The 27,523-nt window shown below is 45.8% G+C and overlaps 1 protein-coding gene across 3 annotated transcripts; it reads left to right on the forward strand.

Moving 5' to 3' along the window:
• Positions 1-202: 202 nt before the first annotated feature.
• On the forward strand, positions 203-21,881 carry LOC119159936 (uncharacterized). Of its 3 annotated transcripts, none has more exons than XM_075890325.1 (3): positions 203-442; positions 6,624-6,717; positions 21,637-21,881. In XM_075890325.1, the coding sequence occupies exons 1-3, from the start codon at positions 403-405 to the stop codon at positions 21,692-21,694; spliced, it is 192 nt and encodes a 63-aa protein (XP_075746440.1). In that variant the 5' UTR covers positions 203-402; the 3' UTR covers positions 21,695-21,881. The 3 variants fall into 3 exon arrangements, 2 of the variants coding, with proteins under 2 accessions (XP_075746440.1, XP_075746439.1); XM_075890324.1 differs by lacking the exon at positions 21,637-21,881 and adding an exon at positions 17,816-18,522; XR_005108169.2 differs by lacking the exon at positions 203-442 and adding an exon at positions 839-975.
• Positions 21,882-27,523: the final 5,642 nt, after the last annotated feature.

Here is a 27,523-nt window from a genome sequence, read left to right on the forward strand (position 1 = left end):
TAGTCTAAGGCCGTGCGTAGCGCGTTTATTTTCATGGTTTAATTTGGGTCCCCGGACACTGAAAATACGGGGTTTCTTTGGATCAGCCGCAAATGCCACGGGAGAGCGGTCGGTTCATGAAAAAAGAAACTATTACTTCGTACATGAGACAATAAATGCCGTGCTTCGGAGTTGTAACATGCTTGCGAGTGTGAAACACCTATAGAACGTGCAACCGCTATTTACTTCAAAACAATTCTGATCCTTTAGTGTCTGATGCATATACAGATATTGCGTGCCAAAAACACACTAGACCATGATTCATGCCATAGTGGAGGGCTTTAAAAATCCCAGCAATCTGCAGTTGTTGAGCGTTCACCGTCGCACACGTAGGCTTACTACTGACGTGTGGCCTCGATCGAAATGCAATGGCTGCGGCCTACATCGAGCCCGCGACCTTCGGGTAAGTGGTCGATCACTGCAGTCACTACAGCACAGCGGCAGGCAAAAGCAATTCTATTGTTGTACTGGATGGCTTAACTGTGAAACGGCTAAGCGTTCGCCAAAGCAGGAATTTATTCTCCCCTCGGGACAACTTACCATTTGTATGCGCCGATGCCGGCAGGTGAATGTTTTGTCAGGCCGCAAGCTTTCCTTCCTCCATTTTTTAGTATCTGTGACTTATAATTCACTCATTGAAAGTGTCTCACTGCATTACAATGACGCTTGAGTGTACCTATTTTTTAACGACGGCTCTGCTTAATCCCCCTGTAGGCCCGAACAATATCTTGACGGCACATGTAGTACCTGCGAAATATAAGCGCTTCGAGCGCGCCTGTATTTCAGAAGCCAGGGTCATGCGTAGTGCATAAAGAGAGTGTCCGTGTGTTACCTAAGCTATTTCTCCATCGTGAAACTTACGTTTCGTTACCCATACTTCATGTTTACGGACAACGTGCTTTTATTGGCAATCATTATAAACACCGTCGCGTTTGCGTAAGTATGCCCTTCAAGGCAATATGTTATTTCTCACTACGAAAGCTTGCTTAGACATTCATAATAATAAGTGGCCAGTAAGACAAAGAATGCGTGGCAGCAGTAGCCGAGATGGGCACTAGAAACTGGATTTATAGACTATTGTCCTGGTCTATAAATCCTCTCTCACTTTAATTTTGCGCTTGCATACCAAAAAATTATTGCCCAGATATTTTTGATGAAGACCTCTTACCTTACCGGTCAGCTTTATTTTCCTTCAATCGCGAAGTGCTCCCATCCTAGTGAACAGATGAACTATTTCTAGCCTTCATTGCTTGTAATCTCAGTGATGGTATAGGCCCAGAAATACTTGGAAAGAGGGCCAAAAACCGCCTTGTCGCATTTTGAAACAACCTTTTTGCTCCATCAGCTGTCTTCATAGTTTGATAACTTTATGACTCTTGAGGTGCCTCACTAAAATGGGGACTGCAGAGTGCTCTTTTAAAGCAAAGCCGTATGCTTATAGAGTCTCGCAGAGCTAGCCTAAGGACAAAACATGCCTAGAACAATTTTAAGCGAACACCTAATCAAGCGTTCCTGCCTCGAAAAAATTGACATAGCGCGAAAGCAAAGATAATCACGAGAGATTTCGCGGATATGGCAGAATAATGCAAACATTTTTTTTTCAGACAGTTAAGACTGCTTACATAACAAATGAACGTCATCCGGTTTTCGTACTTTTGAGATAGTGGTGTTCCTTGTGTTCATTTCGAAGCTGTGGTTGCCCGTGGTTGGAGAAATAACAAGCGTCACGCAAGAAAAGCACATGCACCTTCGAGTGCACGTCTTCTTGTTCATTAAATAATGTGAATAGTGATTAAACATAAATTCACTTCAGCTATATTTCCTATAACTACCATAGTAACAGGGTTGCTGAGAGTCTTTTTTTTTGTTGCAAGTTCGTTCCTCTGATGAAATCTCTGAGTTCTTCTTTCGGGATGCATAGGGGTATAAAAAGCGCAATCTCACTACAATTTTTGGGAGGTGCGTCCTTTTCATACGGTACTTGTCACTGAGAATATGCCCAGTTGGGCTCATTTTCGACCCATTATGCGAGCGCCTGCACCACATAGGTGCACACGATGATCGATCGATTGATTTTCTTTGTTGTAGATGGTACAAATCTTCAACTCGTGTCGTGATCAGCCATCTTTGCACAGTCTACTGTAATCGCCCAGATATTACTACGTCAAAAAGCCAGACTATGTAGAACCAAGGACTTTCTTTACGAAACTTAACGGCAGTACTCATAAGAATTACGTTGGTTACACTGCATATGAATGCGCTAAAATAAGTTTGATCAGCTTATTCACGTGGTCTCTTCCTAGTGTTACCCAGACTGTCAAGGCAGCTACGCTTGCAGAAGCTACACTATTTCTCAGTTCGCGCCATATAGCTTGCAGGAGCTATGTAGTGCAGTTTTTCTAACAGCAGGAGCTTCACGAGTATAATATCGATTAGCATAGACAAGAAGAATGAAATGAAAGAGCTGGAGAAATGAGTGAGCAGTGAATTGAAAGAACAATGTGTCAGTGAAGTGCAGTGGTAGCTTCCGTAGTGAGCTTATTGGCTCTGCTCCTGTAGAAGGAGTATATGCTTGTCAGTACAATATAACAAGCTTGAATTGCATTCTTTCATGTGCTCTGGTTTTACCGATCAAAATTCTTAACATCGTTCGGCGCAGATTGAGCCGCAGTGTTGTAGAAGTTTCGCAATTGCATGAGATCGTTTTTGAAGACTACGCGCAGAGAGTGAATAGTTAGGTTGATTCGAGAGCTTACGAGAGAATCAGAGTGTTTTATGTGCCGCATCTATAAATGGCGGTGCACCTCTTAGTCACCCTCATAGCCTTTGACGGCGCCACAGAAAATAACAGTGCGGTGACCGTGCCTGCGTCTGAACGAGCACAACAGAATGTCGGCTCAGTGAGAAACTGCCGCGCCGATACTTCGGCCCCTACAAGCTGCTTAGACGTCTCGGTGCTCTAGACTACGAGGTTTCAGAATAAGCAACATCATTGTTTCCGTGGCCCTGCATATCTGGCAGAGGTTGGGGCGAGTCAGGCTGAACACGTCGACAACAAAAGTGGTCGAGATAGCCCTCGGACTTCTCATGTACACGAGCTCGGAGATGCTGCTACACCTCGACATGCATGACAAGCTAAAAGAGAGGGCACACGTGTCTCAAGATGGGGCACCGTTTACAAGACTTTCCACCATGAGTATCGAGCAACATACTGAGAGAGAGCTTGAAGTTCCCCCGACAGAAATCGGCAGCAGGCACTACAGGCTCCCTCAAAAACAGAAAGAGCCCAGTACCGTTGCCCATACCTCGGAACATCCACCCTTCGTACAATGTAAGTAGACAAGGGGTGTCGGGTGGAGCGATCGGTGCTTGCGACTCGTATAAACAAAATCGAGCTGCGGGTGAATGCTAGGGTCGGCACCTATATCAACTGGCTTCAGTGACGTTTTCCTGGAAGCGCGCCTTCGGAAACACGTACTGGTGTGAGGCGGAAAATCTGCGTCAGCTGCCTGTATGACCTTGCAGTGGGTGCAAGCGATTGTGGGGGACTCTGATAGCGACGGCAACAAGCGTCCACGGTACGAGCTCAAAGCGTGATGCCATACCAACTAGCCCAAGCTGCCACACTTCAAACTTACGACTTCGAGTGCTCGCCATGGACTGCGACTCTGCTGCGATAAATGACCTTACGAATACGTCGTTGCAGATCTCGATGACTAGGTGCATACGAGCAGGGTTCTCGAACCGTGTAAACATGACTTTTGCTCCAGAACACTATGCACGAACTTGTGAAGACCACGTGCATCACGGGGGGTTTGTGAGAGTCGAATTCCAGAACGTGCTGAGTGCACATAGTGAATAAACCTATATACTTCATTTGCCCATTATAAGTCTCACCTGAGCAGCGACATATGAAGGCCGGCTTTCTCAGTTTACACCGGAGAAAAGAGCATCTGTACTACACTATTGGCTAGGACTAAAGCTCCCCTCGAAGATGCGTATGTGCGTGGGGCCCATGCCCGGAGTTGCTGTTCCGTCTACGCTAACAGTACCCAAACAGAAAAACATTCATTGAAGTTACTTTTGATCGAGATGGTAAAGTTAAAAATTGCTGGATGGTCCGGACCACAACGGCTTAAGTTTGCGAACCGGTCGTAATAGCCGTGGGCCTGCTAGACAACGTGAGAACGAGCACATACAGTGACTCGATATCGACAGTCCGAGCATTCACGAAGGGTTAGTCTCGCAATCAGCCTTGAAGATCCTACGTAATAAGTACGCTCAGCAACACAGTCGTCTGGTTCCCCGACCACGTGGGACAGATCGAGGGAGCTCTCTCCCACCTCAACGAGTCGACGTACAGAGCTGCGCGAACAGTCGTCGAGCGCGTAGTTACCGAATGGCACGGCGAGGAGGCTCTGGACAACAAAGATCCCCCAATGACGTACAATGATCTCACTAAGAGCTTCTATCTGATGTGGCGAAGGTATGCGCCGCCGCACAGTAAATTGAACAGGCCTCAGGCATTGACATTTAAGCTCTTGCATGTCGTCGTATATATCAGTCGCGCACTCTTGCACAAGATCTATCTAGAAATTCAGACGTCGCAATCTTCCATGCTTTGCTCAGGCTTTGATAGCTTAGATCACATGCTCTCGTTGTGCATTAAGTTACGTGTGGACGAAAATGTTTTACATCATCGAAGTGGGATGCTGCGCTACGCAGACTGGATTTGAGGACCCAGCTATACAGACAGTCTGACGGGCCCGCGACGTGGCTAACGTCGCGGAGAGGCTAAGCCTATCTGTCCCGATGTGGGAGCGTCCCGCTACGTGCTAGTTGAAGTCCCTTCAGGCCTATATAAAAAGTTTCCACACCACAGTATGTCAAAATTTTTTGGCTGCCTTATACAATCCCGCTGTTAAAAAGCGACAATTAGCCAAAGGTAATAAATACTATTCTCTTTTGACCGGAATGCCTGTCACTCCGCAATAAAAACGTTAATTTAATTTCTATAAATGCTATTGTAAGTGACTTCATGCTTTGGGCCGCTGCAAAAAAGTAATTATGAAAAAAGCGTAGAGCTATTTCAATTATCCTGTTCCTGAGGATTTTCGGAGGTATTTTTGAGAGACTTTACATAGTTCCCCACCATTGTGGTTCCCAATACATACATACATACATACATACATACATACATACATACATACATACATACATACATACATACATACATACATACATACATACATACATACATACATACATACATACATACATACATACATACATACATACATGCATACATACATACATACATACATACATACATACATACATACATACGTACATACATACATACATACATACATACATACATACATACATACATACATACATACATACATACATACATACATACATACATACATACATACATACATACATACATACATACATACATACATACATACATACATGAGGAACTATCACCAGAGACGACCTACTTCAAGGGACAAATAGTTGAAATGCATGGCTTAAATGACTTCGAATATTGCTGTGAACTAATTTAATCTGTTTGGTTTCGTTAAAACTCACGTAACATTTTTTTATCATGTTTCTTACCAGTGCCTCCTTTTAGCTTCCTTCTAAGAAACGAAGAGGCACGAATATGAGCTATTCAGCTGTCTAGAATGAATGTTCAGGTGCACAGGTATTTAAGGCTCTCTTTTATCTTCTCTTTTTGATATTTATCATTATTTATTATCTCCAATATTTTTAAAAAAATCACATGCGACATTCCATGTCATTTCCTCTTTATCGGTACCATCCCTATCAATGGGTGAGGAACATTATCCTTACCACATCAGGATGGGATGGGGGAATCAACTTTACTGAAACGGAACTGAACTTTAATGCTACGCTGTTGACAGCAGCTAGGGACTCTTGCCGGGCACACAATTCTATTTACCGTAAGCCATATGTACCCACAAAGACATCCGCTCACAGTATCACAATCAAGAAAGTCCTCAAGCATTCGCAAGATTTTAAAAACGGAAGGAAATACCGTCCTGGTGACTTGGCCTGTTAAAACTAGTTCCGTGGCATCGTCGTTTTAGGGGGAAGGTCCTCTCAATCTAACTTTGCCCTGCGTCAGGAGTAACCGGCAGTATCAGACAGACAGACAGACAGACAGACAGACAGACAGACAGACAGACAGACAGACAGACAGACAGACAGACAGACAGACAGACAGACAGACAGACAGACAGACAGACAGACAGACTGACGGACGGACGGACGGACAGAGGGATGAACGAACGAACGAAAGCACGGGCAGACGTATGCACGGATGGACGTATGCATGGATAGTAAAATGAACCCCCCCCCCCCCCCCCGCCACTGCTGCTGCCAGCGCCGCCGCCGCTTTATTGTCGGAATGCCAGGAGACTTTCAGACTTCTGGCAGGAGGCTCTTTGAGACTCCTAGTAGGCGACTTTCACACTCTAATAATTTGAAAAAGACAGGCGTTATACATCTAACATTTTAATTTGCAGTATTTACAGTATCTAATTGCTTTTCAGGCGCAACATCAGTCCTCAACGCCATCCGAATGGTCAACAAGGACAAAGGCCCCACGTTGTGCATCAAACCTTGCAACAATTATGTAAAGGACCGGTAAGAACTCACCCTCGTATTCAAGTCATGCTTACACTAATAGAAGCATTTTAAACTTATGCCCAGAACAATACCTAACAAGACCTAAAACTGATTTGTTGAAAAAAAGTCACTGAAAAAGTCACATCATATCCATGGAGTGAATTATGATGAGTGGGGTGAAGCATCCATCAGCCCGTCCTTGCTTCCTTCCGTCCATTCATTCTTGCTTCCATCCATCCACGCGAACATCCGTGCGTCCATCCGTGCGTCCGTCCGTCTGTCCGTATGGTCGTCCATGAGTCCGTCCATCCGTCTTTCCGTCCGCTCGTGCGTCCATACGTCCATACGTTCCCGTGTCCATACATCCGTCCGTTCGTCTGCTAGTCTGTCTGTCCGTCCGAGCGTCTACCTAGTGAACACTCCAGGTACCACCATCTCGCATCCCCGATGTACATACGTCGGAGTATGTACAGACCCACACCTTAAGGCGCTTCGCCCCTAAAAGTTAGTGCTTAAACGCTACATCGGGAACCCTTTAATCTTCATTGTTCTTACGAGTTTGATTCATCAAGTCTCATCTGTGACTGTCCTTGTAGCCTATTTCTACAAACAGCTGTGAAGTGGACAACAGACATGAGAGAAAAATGTAGAGAAGACGCAGATATGTTACGCAGGAAAGACTCGGGTGGGATACCCTTTACTTGGGAACAGGAGAATGTGGTGCCAAAGGAGAGAACATAGACGAGAACTTTAGTTAGTTTTCTTCTTTGTTTGTTGTCCGCTAATGCGTTGAAGATTGCCAACTAGCACAATAATAAACCTTGCGTCGATGTTAGAAAGGCGCCACGAGGAGTCTTCTATAAAAGCTCCCTCACCCTTTTCTCCACCAAAGGGTAGCCAGCCGATCTAGAAACTGGCTACCCGTCCTGTCTTTCGGGTTATTTCTTTCCTCTTTCCAGTCAAAACAGAAACCATAACGATTGATTTAATCGCCGATGTTGGTTATTATATAAAAAAATGTGACAAGTTGAGTGGTCGAAACGTTGGCTCAAGCGATATTTCCCTTCACTTAAGTTCTTTATTAATGCACAGTTAATCCCGTTTCAGCCTTAAGGTTTGGGTAAAGACCAGCCGGCTGTAAGGACCACCTTTCGAAAAGACAACCGGTTGCCTGAGTGAAAAGTCGCCGTCGTAAATGTCATGCCACCAGACCCTCTTTTCGTTTTTGCCGTGCTCTTTGCCACTACCAGCACAAGTGTGTCAATTAGAGGGAACGACGACGAAGTGATTCTGGCGTAAAACACTGCTGTCACTATCTGTAAATTTTCAAAGTTTTTCTGCGTCTCTGTGGAAGACACTGTTCCAGTTACTGCAGCAATGGACGTGGATTCACCTAGGCTTCCACCGCAACCATCCACGTCGTCTGCAGCTACCACAACAAAGCGTACGGGCCACCCGAGTGATGCCGACACGGAAGACACGCTGATATACTCTACGGTCAGCTACGAAAGCTCCAATGACGGCGACTTCGTGCCTGTGACAAGGCGGCAGCGAAAAACAAGACTAGTGATGCCGTCTTCATCAACAAGTAAGAATGTGACGAAGATGCGAGAGCCCACGATATACACAATTCTGTTTGTGCCCGTCGATGCGGCTCATAGTCTCAACCGGCTCAATCGTCAAGCCACGTCTAGGTCTCTTGAGGAACTCGCCCAGGGAGAGATTGCGGACGTGCGGTTCAATGGCCGTAAGAATATCCTCGTCGTAGGCGTGACTCAACGAAGCACATTGGAAGTGCTGAGCAACGTCGAGATGTTGGATAACATCAATGTTCGCTCATATATATCTGATGGCCGCGACTCTACTGCAGGCGTTATTTACGACGTCGACATTTCCATCAGCGAAAGAGACTTTGCTGCTCTCATCAAACCGGTGTCAGCAGAACTTACCATACTGCAAGCTCGTCACCTTGGCAAATCACGCTGCGTGAAGCTCGTGTTCGAGGGTGACAGCCTTCCATCGCAACTCAAGGTCGGCCATTTTCGACACACATTGCGACCCTTTGTACCGAAGCCCCTTCAATGCCGGAAATGTTATAGATAGGGACATGTCAGTGCTGTTTGTACAAACCTGACTAAGTGCTCGCTATGCTCAGAATCACATAGCACAGACGTTTGCAAGGCAGAATTTCGAAAATGTCGAAACTATCATGGCCCTCACGAAGCATCGTCAAAAGATTGCCCAATGATGAAAAAGGAAATGCAAGTGTTGAGGCAAATGGTCCGGGATGGCACAACTCACAGGGAGGCCGCTGCCCAAGTACGACGCCGGCGGTCTCGTTGTCGGAGGCTCCTGAGGAGACCCAGTGCTGAAGCAAGGACTGAACTTCACCAAACGACCGCCGGCTTACCCCCTCAAGCGTCCAGACACGCCGACAACAAATCCTCCAAGCAAGACAAGAGCATCACCAGCTCGCCTGAAGCATGGCCAGCGCTGCCAACGATAGACCCGCCGTTTGAGCCGCCGCATCGCTCGTCTACAATCACTTCGGAACGAGAATGCAGTGATAGTCGCGACAAAGAAATCGTAGCTATGGTAAAGGCGCTTATGAATACCATTCGTATGCCCTTTACTAGCATTGACAGTCCGGCTGCTAAGAGTGCACTTCAGTAAATGGATGTGCTGAAGCCGGTGTTATCAAGTCTGGAAAGGCACCATGGCTCCGCCTCTGTGAGCCTTTCGTAAACAGGTCAAAGGAGCTTGGATATGTCAGTGGAATGCCCGAGGCCTCAAGCCCCGCATTTCTGATATCCGACAATTTGTGTTTAAAAACCACTTTCCAATTATTGTTATCTGTGAGCCACGGCTACACAATGCAATACGACTATCCAGGTACGAAGCCTTCAAGTCCGCTACCTGCAACGAACACAGTAAAGTCATTGTATATATCAGATGTGACCTTACCTATATTGAGCACCGTGTAGCACCTCACGGTGACAACCAGTATGTCTGCTTGACAGTTAAACGTAGAGACCTCAATTTCACGCTGGTAGGTGCATACATACCACCTTCAAACCGTTTCGAACCAGAAAGACTACGTGCACTGTTAACAGCCACACCTGGGCCATGGATCATCACCGGAGATTTCAACGCTCACCACCCACTATGGGGAAGTCAGAAAACAGACAGTCGCCGAAGGCAAGTATTCTCCTTTGCTCTGAAGCAGTAGCTGCTTTAGGTAAACGACAGAAGCCCAACGTTTCTACAGAGAACGACATACAGCAGCTGCCTTGACTTGACATTTGCGTCACGAAGCCTAAATGGAAAGGTCAAGTGGTTCGCAGACAATGAAACTCATGCAAGCGACCACATACCAACTTATTTAAAGATCAAGGGCCTGGAAAAATTGCCAAACTACGACACTTCGACTCGCATCGACTGGATAAAGTTCAGGTCCCTGGCGGAAAAGAGGTGTCAAGAAAATAAAGCGCCTCCTCTTGACACCCTCGAGGGTATGATTAGAGGTACTACTCAAGAAGCGACCTATCATAATCAACATACTTCAGAATATTGTCAACATCAAGCGGAATTGGAACGGCTCAGAGTGATCCGTCATCGTGCAGAACGAAGATATAGGCGCACTAAGTCCATTCACGACTTGAGGGAGGCAAGGCGCCCACAGAAAAAAATTCAGTGGTGAATCATTTCACTTCAGTCCTTTTGCTGGAAATATCTGTGCGAATCGTTGGATCCACACAAGCCTTTGACGCAGACATGGAGGATTGTTCATGGCCTACGAACATCGCCACATCAACATCGCCCCTTCAAGTGTCTTTCTCTCCACCAAGGCCGCACCGAAATTGAAGTAGCAGAAAATTTCTGCATGAAAGTTGCCGGTCAGGCATCCGCATGCACCACGTGCCACCTAAAGAACGCTCCAGTTTCCAGAGATTCAAGAATGGACACCATTTTCTCTCTAGAGGAACTACAAGCGGCCTTCACAGCACGCAAACGATCTTCATTGCCTGGTCCGGATGGGATCACGTACATGGCTCTTTGCAACCTCGGAGAAACAGCTCGACGGGCCCTTCTATCCGTGTACAACGACTCGTGGAGCAGCGGATTTATCCCTCATTCATGGAAATCCAGCCGCCTCGTCCTTGTGCTTAAACCAGGTAAATGTTCTCTGCACTTGGCCTCTTATCACCCCATCGCGCTTACCAGCTGTTTCGGGAAAGTGATCAAGAGGAGGATTTTGACTCGCCTAGAGCGGTACCTGGAGCACCACGAGGCATACCCTCATGCTATGACGGGCTTTCGGCGTGGGTGGTCCGCAATTGATAACGTTATAGACCTGGTCTCATCTGTTCAGCATCAAAAAAGACTGAAACGTTTATCTGCGGCGTTGCTCTTCGACGTGAAAGGTGCATACAGTAACGTATCACATGAAGCCATTCTGAATGTCATGAAAAATGTTGTATTAGGGGGTCGGGTTTACCAATGGATCCACAGCTATCTGAAAGGCAGAACTTTTTTGTACAGACGGAGAATGGCACAACAACGCATCATTGTAAGCGTCGTGGTGTGCCTCAAGGTGGTGTTCTTAGCCTCACACTTTTCAATCTAGCGCTACTCTGCCTGGTTGACGCACTTCTAGAATCTGTCCATCTATCTATATATGCAAATGACATCTGCATCTGGGCGTCAGGCGTAACATGCCTTCATTTGCGTGCCTGGCTGCAGAGAGCAGCAACAATAGCGACAAAGTACCTGGAAGAACGGGGATTAGAGCTGTCATCAGAGAAATGCTCGCTTATAGCATTCACGCATAAGGCGATGAGCCCATATGTTATTAAAATCAACGGATACACGATGAACTACGTGAAGACCCACCGATTCCTCGGAGTCATATTTCATCGCGACCTCTCCTGCAGCCCTCACATAGCCCACATGAAAACTAAACTCGTCATGATCACCCACGTACTGAGGTTTCTTGCTGGAAAAACGTGGGGTGCATCGGTACGAGCAATGCTCGTACCGATGCACCCCACTCTGTTCTGTTCCTCGGTTATATGCGATACAGCTTACCCGTGCTTTGCGGGATCCGAAGAACAAACTTGCGCGCTCTCCAGTGGATGAAAGCCCAAGCACTGAGAATATGCCTTGGTCTCCCGAGATGCGCGTCTGCAGCAGCGACAGTCATCATTGCGCGTGATTATCCGCTCAACGCATACATCCGCATAGACGCTTTGAGAATGCACATAAGACATTTCGCTCGGCTTCTATCTCATCACCTCGCCTCACTTCGAACTTTTAGTCCCCACTCAGCGTTCAGCGCAACTGTAGCTCAGCATTGCGCAGTGCTTCCATTGCACTTCACGCACGCAGCACGGCCGCCGATACCATTATGGTGCCTACACCCACTTAAAGCCCTTCTTACAATTCCTGGAATTCAAAATCAGAAAAAATCTTCGCATCTAGCCCTGAAACAGGCCACATTATTCTTCCTGCAAGAGAAGCACAACGGATGCCTTCACATTTACACGGATGGCTCGGTGTCTTTAGTAAGCTCTGAAGGGGCGGTGTTTATTCCCGTGAGGCACATCACAATGAAATTTATGACATCGCATTTGACGTCGTCGACAGCTGAAGAACTCGTCGCCAAACGTGCAGCTCTGGAGTTTATAGTGGAAGAGCCTTCGGGAATTTGGTCTATCTTCTCGTACTCGAAGGCAGCTCTTCAATGTCCTATGTCACCCTTTCGCCATGGACCTAATGAACAGTTAGTAGCTGAAATAAGGCTTCTTCATCACCCAGCAATCGAGAAACAGCACAGCATAGTGTATCAGTAGATACCAGGTCTTTGCGGTATATATGGCAATGACCGCGCAGATGAGGCCGGTAGATCTGCACACGATGGTACCCAATACACAGCCATCCCGATCTTAATAACCGATGCAGCTACAAAACTTCGTTCGCTTGCACGTGACCTCACACTGGTACAGTGGAACTCAACACACTTCACAAACGCTTGCCTGCATAACTTGGATCCCGATCTGCAGCATCGTCTTCCCCCAACGATATCTCGAGCTGAGGAGACACTTCTATGCCGCCTGTGGCTTGGAGTGGCCTTCACGAACGCATACTCTTATCCTATTGGAATGGCCAGCTCTCCTACATGCACTTACTGCAGCTGCGAAGAAACCATCGCGCACCTTCTGTGTGGGTGCGCTCATTTCAACGCACAAAGACAAGAACTCACTGCAGCTCTGGATAGACTGGACGATCGGTTTTTGTCGGAACAAAGGATTATGGGTCATTGGCCGAGCCCATCCTCAGCCCAGAAGGCTTTTAAAGCTTTGCTGCGCTTTTTAAGGACAACTGGCCTCAGAGACAGACTTTAGTGTCTTATACTCTTTGATGTTGCCTTTCCTCTGTCGCAATTTTTTTGTAATTTCTCTCTCTCTTCGCAACATTTCTTTTTAACATCTTTCAATCCCCTCACCCCTTTCCCCAGCACAGGGTAGCCAGCCAATCTAAGAACTGGCTAACCTCCCTGTCTTTCCACTTAAACTTTCTATCTCTTCGCCTTCCATGTGCCAATTTGTTTGGCGTGGGTTGCAATAACTCTGATGGTGGATAACGCGGGTACAAAGAAAGGGTATAAATGATAGAAAACACAGAGAGAATGAAACAGGGAGGGTAAAAGAACAAAGAAAGCCCCCAAGGTCAACTCATCTCTTAGGCTTGGTGCCTTAAGTGCGAAGCTACATTTGTCCTCATTTTTTTCTCTCGATAAACTTGAGTCTGCAATTAGCATCCGTACTTTCAAGATCTTTACATTCGCATCCTTAACGGAACTCCTGACAAGTAGTGGCCTAAAACATTGATAGTTTCTTGAAGACCAGTACTCTGATACGACGCTGTTACTCCTACTGAAGAGACAACGTCATGACTTCTTATGTTGTCATTTGAGCTTCAGCTGCCCAAGTTTCTTCCTAGGACTTTTTACGCCTGGTTTCTAGAAGCAGCGGACTGTTTTAAAGGGTGTAGAATAATTGCACAAACAGTACGCTATAGCTGCACGTCGTAGACACCCTATTCTCTGACAACGCGAATGCCGCAAATGATATAATTTCTGGAGACCTCCTTCCCCAACTCCCAGCTTCCACATGGACCAAAAACACATGACCCCACCGCACCTTGAAGCAAAGACAGAAGGAACGTTGCACCAGCTCCTGTGGCGAGGGGAACACAGTGACGAAAGACCACCACGGTTGCAGCCCCGAATGAAAGAATTGATTGGTGAGCACTCTTCAAAAGAGAGCCAGCTGTTAATTTCTCGTGAACTGTTCCGCAAGCCTCCCACTGTCTGCAGAACTGTCCCGCAACGCGTTATGCAAGCGAGCTTTAATGATATAAACTGAGAGAAGTTATATACAGTTGGTCACCACATATTTTACTGCTTGCTTTAGACACCACCGTCCGATATCTCAGCGAAATTCCACTAGCCAAGAAAGGGACGGTCGCACCCGGTGGGAACAGCCAGTCACTTGACTCATGCACTTGAGAAGCTGAAGACTCGCGCCAAGCAAGACGCCCAACCTCGACGCAGTAAATTCTAGAACACCGCGAGCGCGGGCCAGCGCGGCTGGCCCGCGCTCGCGCGATCCTAAACCGTACCGCCGCGAATCGCAACTCTACCGCATTCGTCGACGCAGCGCAATACGGTAACTCCTCCTCTTTCGCACTCGCGGTAGTAGATGGCGACGGAGCCCTACGCTCAGCCGCCTCGGTTAGGCTATCAACAAGCGCCATAGCCGAACAAGTTGCTATAGCTTTAGCGATGACCGACCCCTCACTCACTAATGTCTTCACAGACTCTCGCGCCGCCATTCGGGCTTACGAAACCGGCAACATCGCTCCAGAAGCAGCCCGCATTTTACAAACACGGAAATATACGGGCTCGCACTACCTCTCTTGGTTCCCTGCCCACATGGGCAAAGACGTTCACCCACAACAACCCAACCTCAACGAAATGGCTCATGATCGAGCACGAGAACTGACCCGCCGTGACGATCAATCAGCCACCGAAGAGCTGGGCCCAGACGTGCAGTTTAATGACCCACTACTCACCTTCCATGAAATTACCTCCCACTACCGACACAACAGAAGCCGATACCCTTTACCCCATTCAAAACTCGAACGCGCGCAAGAAGTAGCCTTTAGAATGTTACAAACGAGATCGTACCCATCACGGGGCCGACTCAGCCATTATAACTCAGACATAAATTCACAGTGCCCAGATTGCACAGAAGTGTACTGTTCACTCGCGCACATGCTCTGGCAATGTCCCGCGTTACCTCAGGGACCTCTCACCAGTGAGTCCGACTGGGAGGAGGCACTCAGGAGCCCCAATCTCCGAAACCAACTTAAGGCAGTCCAGAGGGCCCAAGAACTGGCGGAACGCCACCACGTTCCAGCCCCGACTCGGGCGTCGCCTACGGTAGCGGCTGCTAGGATGTCCCACGTGGGCACCCTGGTGGCTTAAACTCCTCAGGACCATATATTAAAGTTCTTGACTGACTGACTGACACCGCCATCACTTTCGTTAAGAACCAGCCTATTTCCCAATAGATGTCATAGCATGATTCCTGCTTCGTAGAGCCACAACGCGGATCTTATCTGCAGTTCTACTGGTGCATCCACTACCCTACACGCAAACTGCCCTAATGAAAGCACGTCGATCACCTAAGTGAATGAATACTGCAGCTGCATCATAAAACTGGCTTGAGGGCTTGCCATAAACTAAGGAGCGTCTTCCATCGGCACTGCTTCGTAAAACTCCACTGCAAATGACAATTGACCACCATAATATTGTGAAAAAGAAACGCATCAAGGTTTTTTGTTCAGCAGATCAAACCATAATTCTCGACAGCATGGATAACCCATGCCGCCATGCCACAAGAAAGTACAGGTTTTAAATAGATATGAACCACTCGTAGAGTTTGATGACAAACAGAAATGAAGTCACTGTTAGATCAGCTAAATGTTGCAAGCGTGCTCCACATGTAGATTGTAAGGAGGAGCTCGAACCAGCCTATTTGCCAGGCACCCTTTTTCTAAAGAAGCCTGGGCTTGTTCTCTTCGGAGCTGCATGCATCTGCGATTTGGCGACACACAAAAGACGGTTGGTCGATAGCCGGAATTACTGAAGAGTGGTGTTTCGATTAGGTGCGCTTCTTGCCACGTGAGGTCGCCATGTGCTGCCGCCGCTCTCCATAGTCTGCTAACCTTACACTGAACATTACATTGTAGCCATGCTCAAGAATATTCTAGCCATATGGTTCCTAAAATTAACAAGGCGGAACTCTGGCGCAGCGATTGTTCCGGCACCATCCAAGACTTCTGTGGTTTTTCATTGATCTTACATTTAAGTCTCGTTACGATAGTCTGGTTTGTCCGCTCGTTCATGCCGTTGCATTGTGGATGATGAGATGAGGTGAATAGTTGGTGTATACGATTATGTTTAAAAAAGTGCTTGAATTTTTCTGCAGTAAATTCTCTTCCACGATCTGAAAGGAACTTCCGTGGTTTTCCAGAAGAAAAAAAATTGTTTTTAAGCATAAAATGTAGGCGTCGCTGTTCTCACTTTTATGAGCAAACGCCCATACGTAGCGAGTCGCATGATCAATAACCAAGTGTATAAACTTTTTTGACGAGCCATATCCAGAAAATCATTCCATGGTGTCTATTGCAAAGAGGTCGAAGGGCTCTTCCGCCGGAGGCAGTGATTCAAGCGTCCCAAACACTTTTGTTTTCGTATTTTTGCATCTCTGGCATGTATTACAATGCCGAATGTAAGTGGAAACACCGGTTACCATATGCGGCCAATAATATTGTGAAGACAGGAGTAATAGCGTCTTCTTCACTCCGACCGTGTGACGCTATGATGAATGGGCGACGTGACCTGGCTCATACGCCATGTTTATTCGAAAGCACTTCTTCCTCCTCGGCTTCTACTTCTAACTCCTAACCATCGCTACCTTCTTACGTTACAAGATTCCCCTTCCCCAGAAGAAGTCGCGTCAGAAAATCAACAAAAAACAAAACAAAAATGCAGAGCTTTAAAGCGAAAATTGTCAAAATGCACCATAGTTCCATTTCAGAAGGCAGTTCCTTAACTCGCACAAAAAATCCACAGCAGTCTGGTCATATCTAAGAGAACTCCGGTGGACGAGGCTGGCTGTTGCCTCCTGGATGGCATAACCACACCCTGGAGATCTGCACTGGCGATAAGATGGGTTGAGTTCTTGTGAGGAATGGGCAAGCATGGGAGTCCCTGTAGCATTTTAAGTTCGGATGTCGAAGGCGTCGAATTATGTGTCGCGGTGGGAACAGAATGTGTGCTTCCAGTTTGCGAGTGCGATGGTCGCGGCCGACGGAATGGTGTCTTAGTCTCTGCGTTCTACATATGATGCCTTTGCGTCTCTTCCGTCGTTTTCTGTGGTTTCGGAGCTGTAATCGTCAGCGCAGTCATGATCTCTTGTGCCAAATGCGTTTGTGGCGCCGATACCTTGCTCACCCCCCACCGAGGGACAATGGGAGGCCCTTCTCTCCAGCAACGACATAGACATCCAGACACGGGTCCTGAAACGAGCGGAAGAAGTCATCGAGAAGCACAGCCTGGCAGCCTTCGTGGCTTAGCCTCCCTTACCCCTCACCCCTTCGACTAATAAAGTTGTTACTCACTCACTTATGCGTATATGCCTCACGTCTTGAGTTTGCTTTAAGAGGCTCGCTTTGCATCGTTGTCCTTGTTTGTGTATCTGCTGGAGCGTCTCGAATCCTTGGACTCGTTTGTGCTGGCGTTGCTGTGGCTGTATTGGGACCTGCTGAGGTGGGAGTGCTCCTTGAACATCATGCCGGTTTTCTTTACAAATTGATGTAGTGTCCAGTCAGCAGTCGTTGCCACGCTTTCCAGGCAGCGAAGTTGGTAGGACAGATTTTACTGGGGGAACATCAGAGGCGCCTTTGACAGTATTCATTACGTAGGCTTCTGGCACCTGGCAAACTGTCAGAGTCGCTTCTGAGCCTCCTGTGTTTGTGCTTTCAGATGGCTGTGCTCTGAATGGCGACGCCGCAACAGGCGTGGTTTGGTCAAATTCCAGTTGGGAATGACTGCCTTTCTGTGCAACGAACGATGTGAGTTCTTCTGACGCATGAAACTGAACTGTAGGTGACGGGCTCGACTGAGTATGCTTGGAGCTTCTCCACTCTATTTTGACCATAGTGAACGCGTGAGACGCGAGGTGGCCGCTGTGATCGACCGAAGATCCACGCGACGGAGAAGCAAGAGGTTGGTCAATGCGTGAAGGCTGCTTTTGACTGTGACGACCGAGTGCAGTTGTCTGTGGATGGTGGGCTACAAGCAAGTTTTCGTCGTAGTCTTCATTGTATTTTTTAAACCAAACGATCATTCCTTTTTTTATCTTTTCCCATAACTCGTCGTTTTGAAATATGTGGGTGAGGTAGGATTTGAACGCCTCGCCGGAGACGTAGTCAGTAAAGTTGGTTACCATCTCCTGTTCCGACCATGATGCAGCGCTAGTGTGGAGCTTGAAGAGGTCGAACCAGTCTTGTACGCGTCCATCGTCCGCTGCTCCGGTGTACTTGGAGATGGGAAGGTCAGTATATGCTTCTGACATGATGCTGGTCGATGCGTAATGCAAGGTGCCTGTCCACGTATGCTCAGGGTGTCATGCGGCGAACTGCGTAGATGATGAGCGACTGATGATGAGCAATAAACGCATGGCATCTGGACCACGACGTGACTCCATTTTGTAGCGTCACACACACACACACACACACACACACACACACACACACAAATATATATATATATATATATATATATATATATATATATATATATATATATATATATATATATATATATATATATATGAAAGAAATAAAAAAGCAAAAAAAGGCAAAAGGCTCCGGTGCGCGGAATCAACCTTGAGTCCTCTCAATCGTGAGTGTGAGGCATTAACTATGGAGCCACCGAGGAGCACGTCGTTCACCATTCAAAAGGCAATCTATTTATATCTACGACTTACCGCTGCCCACGGGCTCGCCGTGGTGGTCTAGTGGATAAGATACTCGGCTGCTGACCCGCAGGTCGCGGGCTCAATCCCGGCTGCGGCGGCTGCATTTCCGATGGAGGCAGAAATGTTGTAGGCCCGTGTTCTCAGATTTGGGTGCACGTTAAAGAACCCCAGGGGGTCGAAATTTCCTTAAGCCCTCAGCCACGGCGTCTCTCATATTCATTTGGTGGTTTTGGGACGTTAAACCCCACATATCAATCAATCAATACCGCTGCTCACGGGCGTCTCGGAGTGAACTTTCATGCTTTAGCATTACCAGCAAGATGGCGCAGTGAGCGTGCGTCGTGGACGTGCGGCAGCGTGCACTCTAATCTCTCACGCGTACTTTGCTCTACTTAGAGGAGGGGGGCGACGCTCCCTCACGCACCCTTTTCTCGCGTTGGGGAGATAGGGAAGGCCATACGTCTTGGCTGGCCTCGGGCATTACATAGAACAATTTTCTTGTAGTTACCGAGTGCACAAAGGTCACTGCAACCATTGCAATCTCCATTCGCGAAAAGCGCGCGCTTTTCAGACACAGCGAAGTAACAAGTGAGATACCTCGTCGGGTGCATCTGTACCTGTGAGTACGTTTTGTGCGTCATTTATGCATGGGAAACGTGGGGCGCATTCCAATCTGCTTTTCATTTTGCTCGTGAACTTCCAATTTGTTGCTATCATGTTCACTGCTTCACCTTTGCGCCAAAGCTGCGACTTTTTTTTTAAATGAGCTCATTCTGTCGTCTACATCGACATTTTTAACTCGTGGTCCTTGTCACACTACCGAACATGATGACACATACAACTATAATTTACTCTTCGTCTGCTTTGCTGCTGCGTGTGTGTGTGTGTTTCTCTTTAAGCTCGTAGTATTTTCTTGCGTTCAAGATTTTTGAGGGAATTTTTTCGCACTGTAATCTTAGTTATTTCAACTTCACATCAGTAGAGGTCAAATAATTTTGTCGCAAGTAAACTGCGTAAAATGCATGCATGGGTTACCACAGGCAACATTAGGTCAAGCTATTACTGCTTACAGTTTGTTTGCAAAAAGTGATTGCAGAAGGCGCCGCCGCGGTGGTCAAGTGACATAGGTACACGGCTGCTGACCCACAGGCCACGGGATTGAATGCCAGCAGCGGTGGTTGCATTTTCAAGGAAGGCGAAAATGCTATAAGCCCGTGGGCTCATATTTGGGTGCACGTTAAAGAACACCAGGTGGTCGACATCACAGGAGCCCTCCCACTGTGGCATCTCTCATATAATCGTGTGGTGGTTTTGGGACGTTAAACCCTACATATAAATCATGTGCTTGCAAAATAGTCTGTTTCCTTCTTTACTAAAGGCTATGATAACAACAATCACCAACAATCACCAACAATCAATAATCGACTACATTCATACTGTGAATCAGGCAATAAATAAATGCTCATAATACAGCCAACCACTATACATGACCTTCATAGATTAGCAGAAGACGTTTGATTCAGTAGAAATATCAGCAGTCATGCAGACACAGCGGAATCAGGGTGTCGACGAAGCATATATAAACATCCTGGAAGAAATCTACAGGGGATCTACTGATACTATAGTGCTTCATAAAGAAAGCAACAGAATACCAATCAAGAAGGGTGTAAGGCAGGGGGACACAATCTCCCCAATCCTATTTACCGCGTGCTTACAGGACGTTTTCAGAGGCCTAGAATGGGAACAGTTAGGGGTAAGAGTTAATGGAGAGTACCTCAGTAATCTGCACTTCGCCAATGACATTGCATGGCTGAGTAACTCAGGGGACGAATTGCAACTCATGATTACGGAGTTACACAAGGAGAGCAGGAAAGTAGGTCTTCAAATTAATCTGCACAAAATGAAAGCAGTGTACAACAACCTTGGAAGAGAACAGCGCTTCGATAGGCAATAGTGCACTGGAAGATCTAAAAGACTATGGCTACTTAGGACAGGTAATAACCACGGAGCCAAACCACGAGACTGAAGTAACTAGAAAAGTAAGAATGGGGGGAAGCACATTTGGCAAGCACTCTCCAATAATGACAGGTAGATTGTCACTATCCCTCACGCAGAAGCTATATAATAGCAGCATCTTGCCGGTACTTAGCTACGGAGCAGAAACCTGGAGACTTACAAAGAAGGTTCAGCTTAAATTGAGGACGACGCAGTGAGCAATAGAAAGGAAAATAGTAGGTGTAACCTTAAGAGACAAGAAGAGAGCGGAGTGGATTAGGGAACAAATCAGGGTTAGGGATATCATAGTTGAAATCAAGCAGAGGAAATGAATATGCGCCGGGCATGTAGCATGTAGACAGGATAACCACGGTTCATCAAGAATAACTAACTGGATTCCAAGAGAAAGCAAGCGGGTTAGGGGGAGACAGAAGGTTAGATGGGCAGATGAGATTAAGAAATTTGCGAGTGTAAGTTGGCAGCAGCAAGCACATAATCGAGTTGACTGGCGGAACGTGGGAGAGGCCTTTGTCCGGCAGTGGACGTATTCAGGTTGATTATGATGATGATGATGATGATGATAATGATGATGATCAGAGCCCTTTTGACAAGCAATATTGTCTTTAGGTATTTTATTCCACTTTTTCTTATTTCATTTCATTTTCCATTTCACCATGATTCTCGCGCAGTTTTATTCTTTTCACGGCATCGTAAATAAATATTAGCTGTAATGGAATAACAAGCAAAGTATACGTACTATAGAACCACTTGGATTTACTGTTTTCAGGCGCTATTCTTATTGACCACGTTGTTTCTTTTATGTCCGCAGTGCATTCGTTATGCCAATGGAAGCCATACTTGTCATCCGGGATGCCAGTGCGCTGTAACACCAAAATTTTGTGGACCTAACGCTGGGCCCGGCAGTTGTACTCATGCGTTATTGTCTACCAGAGGCAAATGACTCTAATGATGCCTTGAATCTCTTGTCACTGTAGGTGACCTGTTACTTTACCTTGGTTGACCCTGGTTAATAGAATAAAGAAAATACTCGTTTTCAACGCACATGAACCATAATATGCAATCACTCATTCACTGAATTAATCAACCAAACAAGTTATATAACGTGCCGAGGAACTACCGTAAAGTGCATGTACAGAGACGTATACATATACGGGGCTTGACATTGACGTCGACGCCGACGCCGGCGCTGAAATCCAGCCGAGAGTGTCCATAAACTTGCTATCGCAATAAAAACATCAGGACCAAAAAAGTGTATAGAGACTGTATTCTGTAATTGATAAAGTGTTGGAAGAAACTGGCCGGTGAAGGAAATGGCTGGTTCCTTTTACTTAACTTACATAGATTTCGAAAACTAATGCAACTGAGAAGTCAATAGCAGGATATTATACCTTGAACTAGCTGTTAAAAGTTATGGGTCAGCACGATTTCATCCGTGGTAAAGTGATAGCAATTATAATAATCTAGCAGTGTTTGAACAGGATCTCGATTCCTTCCTAGTCAACGAATGGTTGTAAGCTTTTATGAATTTTTTCTTAGACTCCCTCATTAGCGTTACTGCTGGATTTGGCAATGCCATTCCGGACCACAGATGCGCACTCAAGTTGGGGAAGACATATTGCGGTGTACAATTTGTGGAAGGCTGTTGGAGAGCATAATTCTCGAGTAACTCTGCAAACACAAAGCAGAAAGTAATGACATAATAATAATAATAATAATAATAATAATAATAATAATAATAATAATAATGGATCAAAACCTCATGTATTCATGCATTAGGCGCCAAATATTGTTCTTATCATGTAGCCCAGATGGCATTCCTTCCACTATACTGAAGGCGGAAGGGATGCCATACTTGCCTTAGTGGCGTACACGTGTATGCTTTTTTGCTCCCACCTTTAGCGGATAGTGTACACGCCACTGACAGCGGACAACGTGCGAGCATAAAAAGCTTGACGAGCAAGCTCCTGAAAGAACCTCGGCTACCGCAACCTTCTTTCTCGCTGCATCTGACTTGACAGTCAATTCTGTTAGGGTATCTTTTAGAATAGTCTGAATTGACGGTCAAGTGTAGCCTAGTTGAGTGGTCTTAATTACAGCTGGATGTACCCGTTTTATCTAAATTGGTAATATTTGTCTAAAGATTTCTTTAATGAGGATTTAAATACTTATTTCAGTATGGATAAACAAATCAGTTTTAACTATTTAACTCAGTAAGGGCGCTTTCATAACCAAGGCACCACCCTACTCATGGCCTATCCGCCGGAGAGAGTAGGGCCAAGATATCGAGCAATTAATGAACCAACCAACTTTACTAAGAATATGTTTGGGCAAACCTTTGTCCGAATATGATTATGGATTCGAGTCTCTTTGTACTTACATTGTGAACTCAATGCCGTACAAGCTTGCAAAGTTTTAAAATTGCACTATTATATGTTAAGAGGTTCAGGATTTGATAACTGACAAGCTTTGAGGACTTGTAGTTTGAACCTTTGCATACATCATAAGTGGAAAGTTTCATACCGTATGCACCCGCAATCTTTGGAGGTTCGAGTTCGTGTATACAGCGGTGTTCAATGCTTCGACAGACAACCCGCTCAGAAGGCACAGTATTTGCACTTTAGGGATGTCTTCCTCAGTGGACAACAATGCGTTACACAGGGATAGTTGGCGCATGTTAAAGTGAAAAAAATAGCAGTGGGGAACACGAACTACAGGGAAGGAAGACGACAGGGAAGCCTGTCTCATCGTTACTTACCTTTCTTTGCGCTTCGTGTTTCCCGCTGGTTTTTATTCAATCCTCAGAAGAACACTGACATGGTAGTTTAGAAGAATCTTACGAACACCGACATGGTGAGTTCATCAAAATTTAACGAAATCGAAAATCCTTTATATAAGCTTTACACCTTATCCTAGACAGGGCGTTTATTCCATAACCATGAAGGTCAACAAGGCCTTCAATGAAATCATTCTCATATTTAGTTTGGACCACGGGGACGATAACTTCATGTATAGTTCAGACATATTCACTCTGCGCACATAAATTCGTAACACATTTGTCAAAGCTCTCACCTTCAGAGCATAAGGGCATGTGTTCATACTCAGTACCACCAAGAAAATATACTGTTTATTAATAAATTGATACATGTGATCGTCTTACGGGACATAGCGACGAACAAACCGTAATCAAATGATGTCGCCATAAAAATGGATAAAAAGTTACAGTATATCTACGGAGTGAATAATGATGAGTGGGGCGAGGCGTCCATCAGTCGTTCTGTGCATCCGTCCATCCATTAGTTCTTGCTTCCGTCCGTCCATGCGTCTGTCCGTGCGACCCCCTTGTGTTCATCCGTCTGTTCGTGCGTCTATCTATCTGTCTGTCTGTCTGTCTGTCTGTCTGTCTGTCTGTCTGTCTGTCTGTCTGTCTGTCTGTCTGTCTGTCTGTCTGTCTGTCTGTCTGTCTGTCTGTCTGTCTGTTCATCCATCCGTCCATCCATCCATTCATCCGTCCGTCCGTCTACATAGTGAACACTCCAAGTAGCTCGATCTGGCATCTTTTTATCATATATTTATCATATGCAAGTACCGCCATCCAGTGGATATAATAAGGTCTAAACGAGAGGTGGGGGAGGAGGAGGAAACAACTTTAATGACGCCAAAAATGGGTAAGGTGAGGGAGGGGGATGGGGTCAGGGAAGAAGAAGGTGGCTACTACTACAAACTAGAGACGTACGACCCACGGCGCAAGAAGCTTCGCTCCTAAAAAGAAAATAATAGTTGCCTCCAACTTAGAGCTCAAACAGCAGTTGGCTAAATAGAGAACCATGTATGAAAGATACAAAATTCGAAAAACTAGCCAAAAGTGGCCAACTTGAACCATGGGTAGTGAAAGTTGCCGCACATGTGTGAAAACAACATTCTTGTTTTTCTTTGAATGACTAAAGGCGAGAGCATTTCACCAAAGATGTAAATAGCCACTAGTTCAGCAGTTAGTTATCCGAAGTGCTGCGATTCAAACATAAACTGCTGACTGCCACGAGCATAATCGCTTGTACTGCGTGGTATCGTTACTGGAAGATTTGTTTGTGCCACTATGCGAAATACGCTGAAGATAAGCTGGGGGAAAGAGGACGGCCAGTTAGTTAGCCAGTGATCGAACTGTCCCGACGTTCTGCTGACCTCCAGTTAAAGTTTTCTCTCACGTTATAACGTGACATTCACTGGTGGAGGTTCGCGTATATATGTAGTGGTAGCTTGCACGGCAAAGCTCATGCAAGGTACCTACTATAGGTCATGGCGATGATGCTGATGATGAAGGAGATGATGATCATTGATAACGACTGGTGTTTGCAGTATATGACGTCTCGATATGCTCCACAATGCCCTTCTTGTCTCTGTAAACAACCAACAACCACTGAAGGAACATGCACAGGCCTCACCTTTTCCAACTTCATGCTATATGCGGTACCACGAAGGAGTAATAATGGGGGCAAAATAAAATTCACAACTCAACACAAAATATCATTTATGACCAGTAAAGATTCTATATAACTGGACACCGCTTTGTCACTCATTTAGTTGCGAGAGTGTCAATGTCACGGATGATTTAGGTTAACACCGAACGATCCCACCGCTTCGCCTATACTCACATTCACACTATGGATGTGCGGTAAATTAGGAGGCGGAAATGTTGTAGGCCCGTATGCTTATATTTGGGTGCACTTTAAGAACCCCAGGTGGTTAAAATTTCCGGAGCCCTCCACTACGGCATCTTTCATTATCATATGGTGGTATTGGGACGTTAAACACCAGATATCAATCAATCAGTGTGCCGTAAATTCTTCTGCTTCCCAACATGAACAATCTCACTTTCTGTGGCATGTAGGGAAAGATTCTACTCCCCTGAAGTAGCCAATTATGCGTTTCGCTAGCTGTTTGTTGCCTTCATCTTTAGTGGACAAGTGGACAGTAGTGGGATTAACCGTTTCGACGCATGCATGCCCGTTTGATAGGCAGTGGTATTTACCCATTGGGGCGCATACAAGTTTCTATGACTGACCGGGACTACCATGACGCATCGTGACGACGGAGGACTCTGACAAAAGCTTGCACTGTAGGCCGTACGATTACAGTACAATTTTCTGTTTTCCCTGCTTGCTTCAAAATTCTCTCAATTCATTTACGTCTAAAAACGGCGTTTCCTGATTAGCTGTTTTTTTCTTAAGTGTTTTTTATTTCCCTTTCTGTGGTCTCTCGAGCCCACTTGAATGTTGTTTTATTTGTCTTTTTCTTTTTTCAGTTTTGCAGCTCTCTATCCGGACCCTAAAACAGAAAACCAAAGCAGCTTGGGGACCCAGCTTGCTATTTGTGCAGCATTTTGTGGTACCTCACAACAAAAATTTTCATCCTTCAATTTTACCCTTGCTGTCATGACGGTAAGCCAAAGTCAATCATATGAGCGAGTAATTACGCTGCAGTACGCTCGAAATTCAAGAGGCTTAACCCACACCAACTATTCAGTTAAAAGGCGTTAGTATGGAGCACACGAGGACGGATAGGTACTGTATTCTGGAATTATTGCTCATAGCCGTCAGTATATATTTCATTCCCTTATCTCTTACCACCCGCCTGCGCAGGGTTGCAAACCGGACGCATGTCTGGTTAACCTTCCTGCCTTTCTTTGCTTTTGTCCCCCTATCTTACCTCTTGTAAAAGAGAAATATTGTACAAATCTGTTTAAGGGCAGACTCCATCAATTTGGGTTGACCCTCTTTGACAGAATAAAAATATAGTGCAAGTATGTCAATGCGCATTCCTCACTTTACTCCTCCGGTCCCAACCATTTGCAGAAAACTAACATAAATTATTTTAATATTATACTATTAATATTACACAAACGCGAAGCCAGATAGCCTTTGTTTATTAAAGTTACAAGGGTGCAATGGGTCTATAGTCGCACTGAATAGGGCATTCTTCAAGAACAAGGCTATCAATAGTCGCGCGCTTAAAAAAGTCGTACCCTGGCCTGAAAGAGCGTTCCCAGAAGCGTTGTGCATTTTGTTTCTCGCATGAGGACCGCTGCATTGTGGGATGAGTTGCTGCAGTACAAACGTAGCCTTCAAATGCCGACTTTGCGTATGTATCGCTTCATAAATAAAAATCTGCATGCTTTGCTTGAAACCGCGTTCCTCGAATTGGAGTTAGGAGGTATTTTCCATTCATGTATGGGAAAAATAAAATATTGAGTCCCAGTTACACCAACACAACTGCCGTTTTCTTTAACACTTTCAATGAGGATGTCCCTCAGTTTTTTGAAATATCAGTAGCATACCCCACCTCTTGGCATCTCTATACCTCCATTAACCCTATATGAAGTTTGAAGTAGAAGTTCGCAAAAAATCGCGAGTGAAATGATGATCAGTAGGGCGAAGTGTCCTTGAGTCCGTTCGTGATTCCGTCTGTCCGTTCATTCTTGCTTCCGTCCGTCCTAGCGTCCGTCCTTGCGTCCGTCCATCTAGAGAACACTCCAAGTACTTTCATCTCACATCTTTTCATCATAAATTTGTCATATACAAGCACCGCCATCCAGCGGGCATTCCCAGCACTAAACGAGAGGTGGCTAACTACTACTACTACTACTACTACTACTACTACTACTACTACTACTACTACTACTACTACTACTACTACTACTA

Source organism: Rhipicephalus microplus, chromosome 3 (genome assembly GCF_043290135.1).
Source record: "Rhipicephalus microplus isolate Deutch F79 chromosome 3, USDA_Rmic, whole genome shotgun sequence".
In the NCBI taxonomy this organism is placed as follows: domain Eukaryota; kingdom Metazoa; phylum Arthropoda; class Arachnida; order Ixodida; family Ixodidae; genus Rhipicephalus; species Rhipicephalus microplus.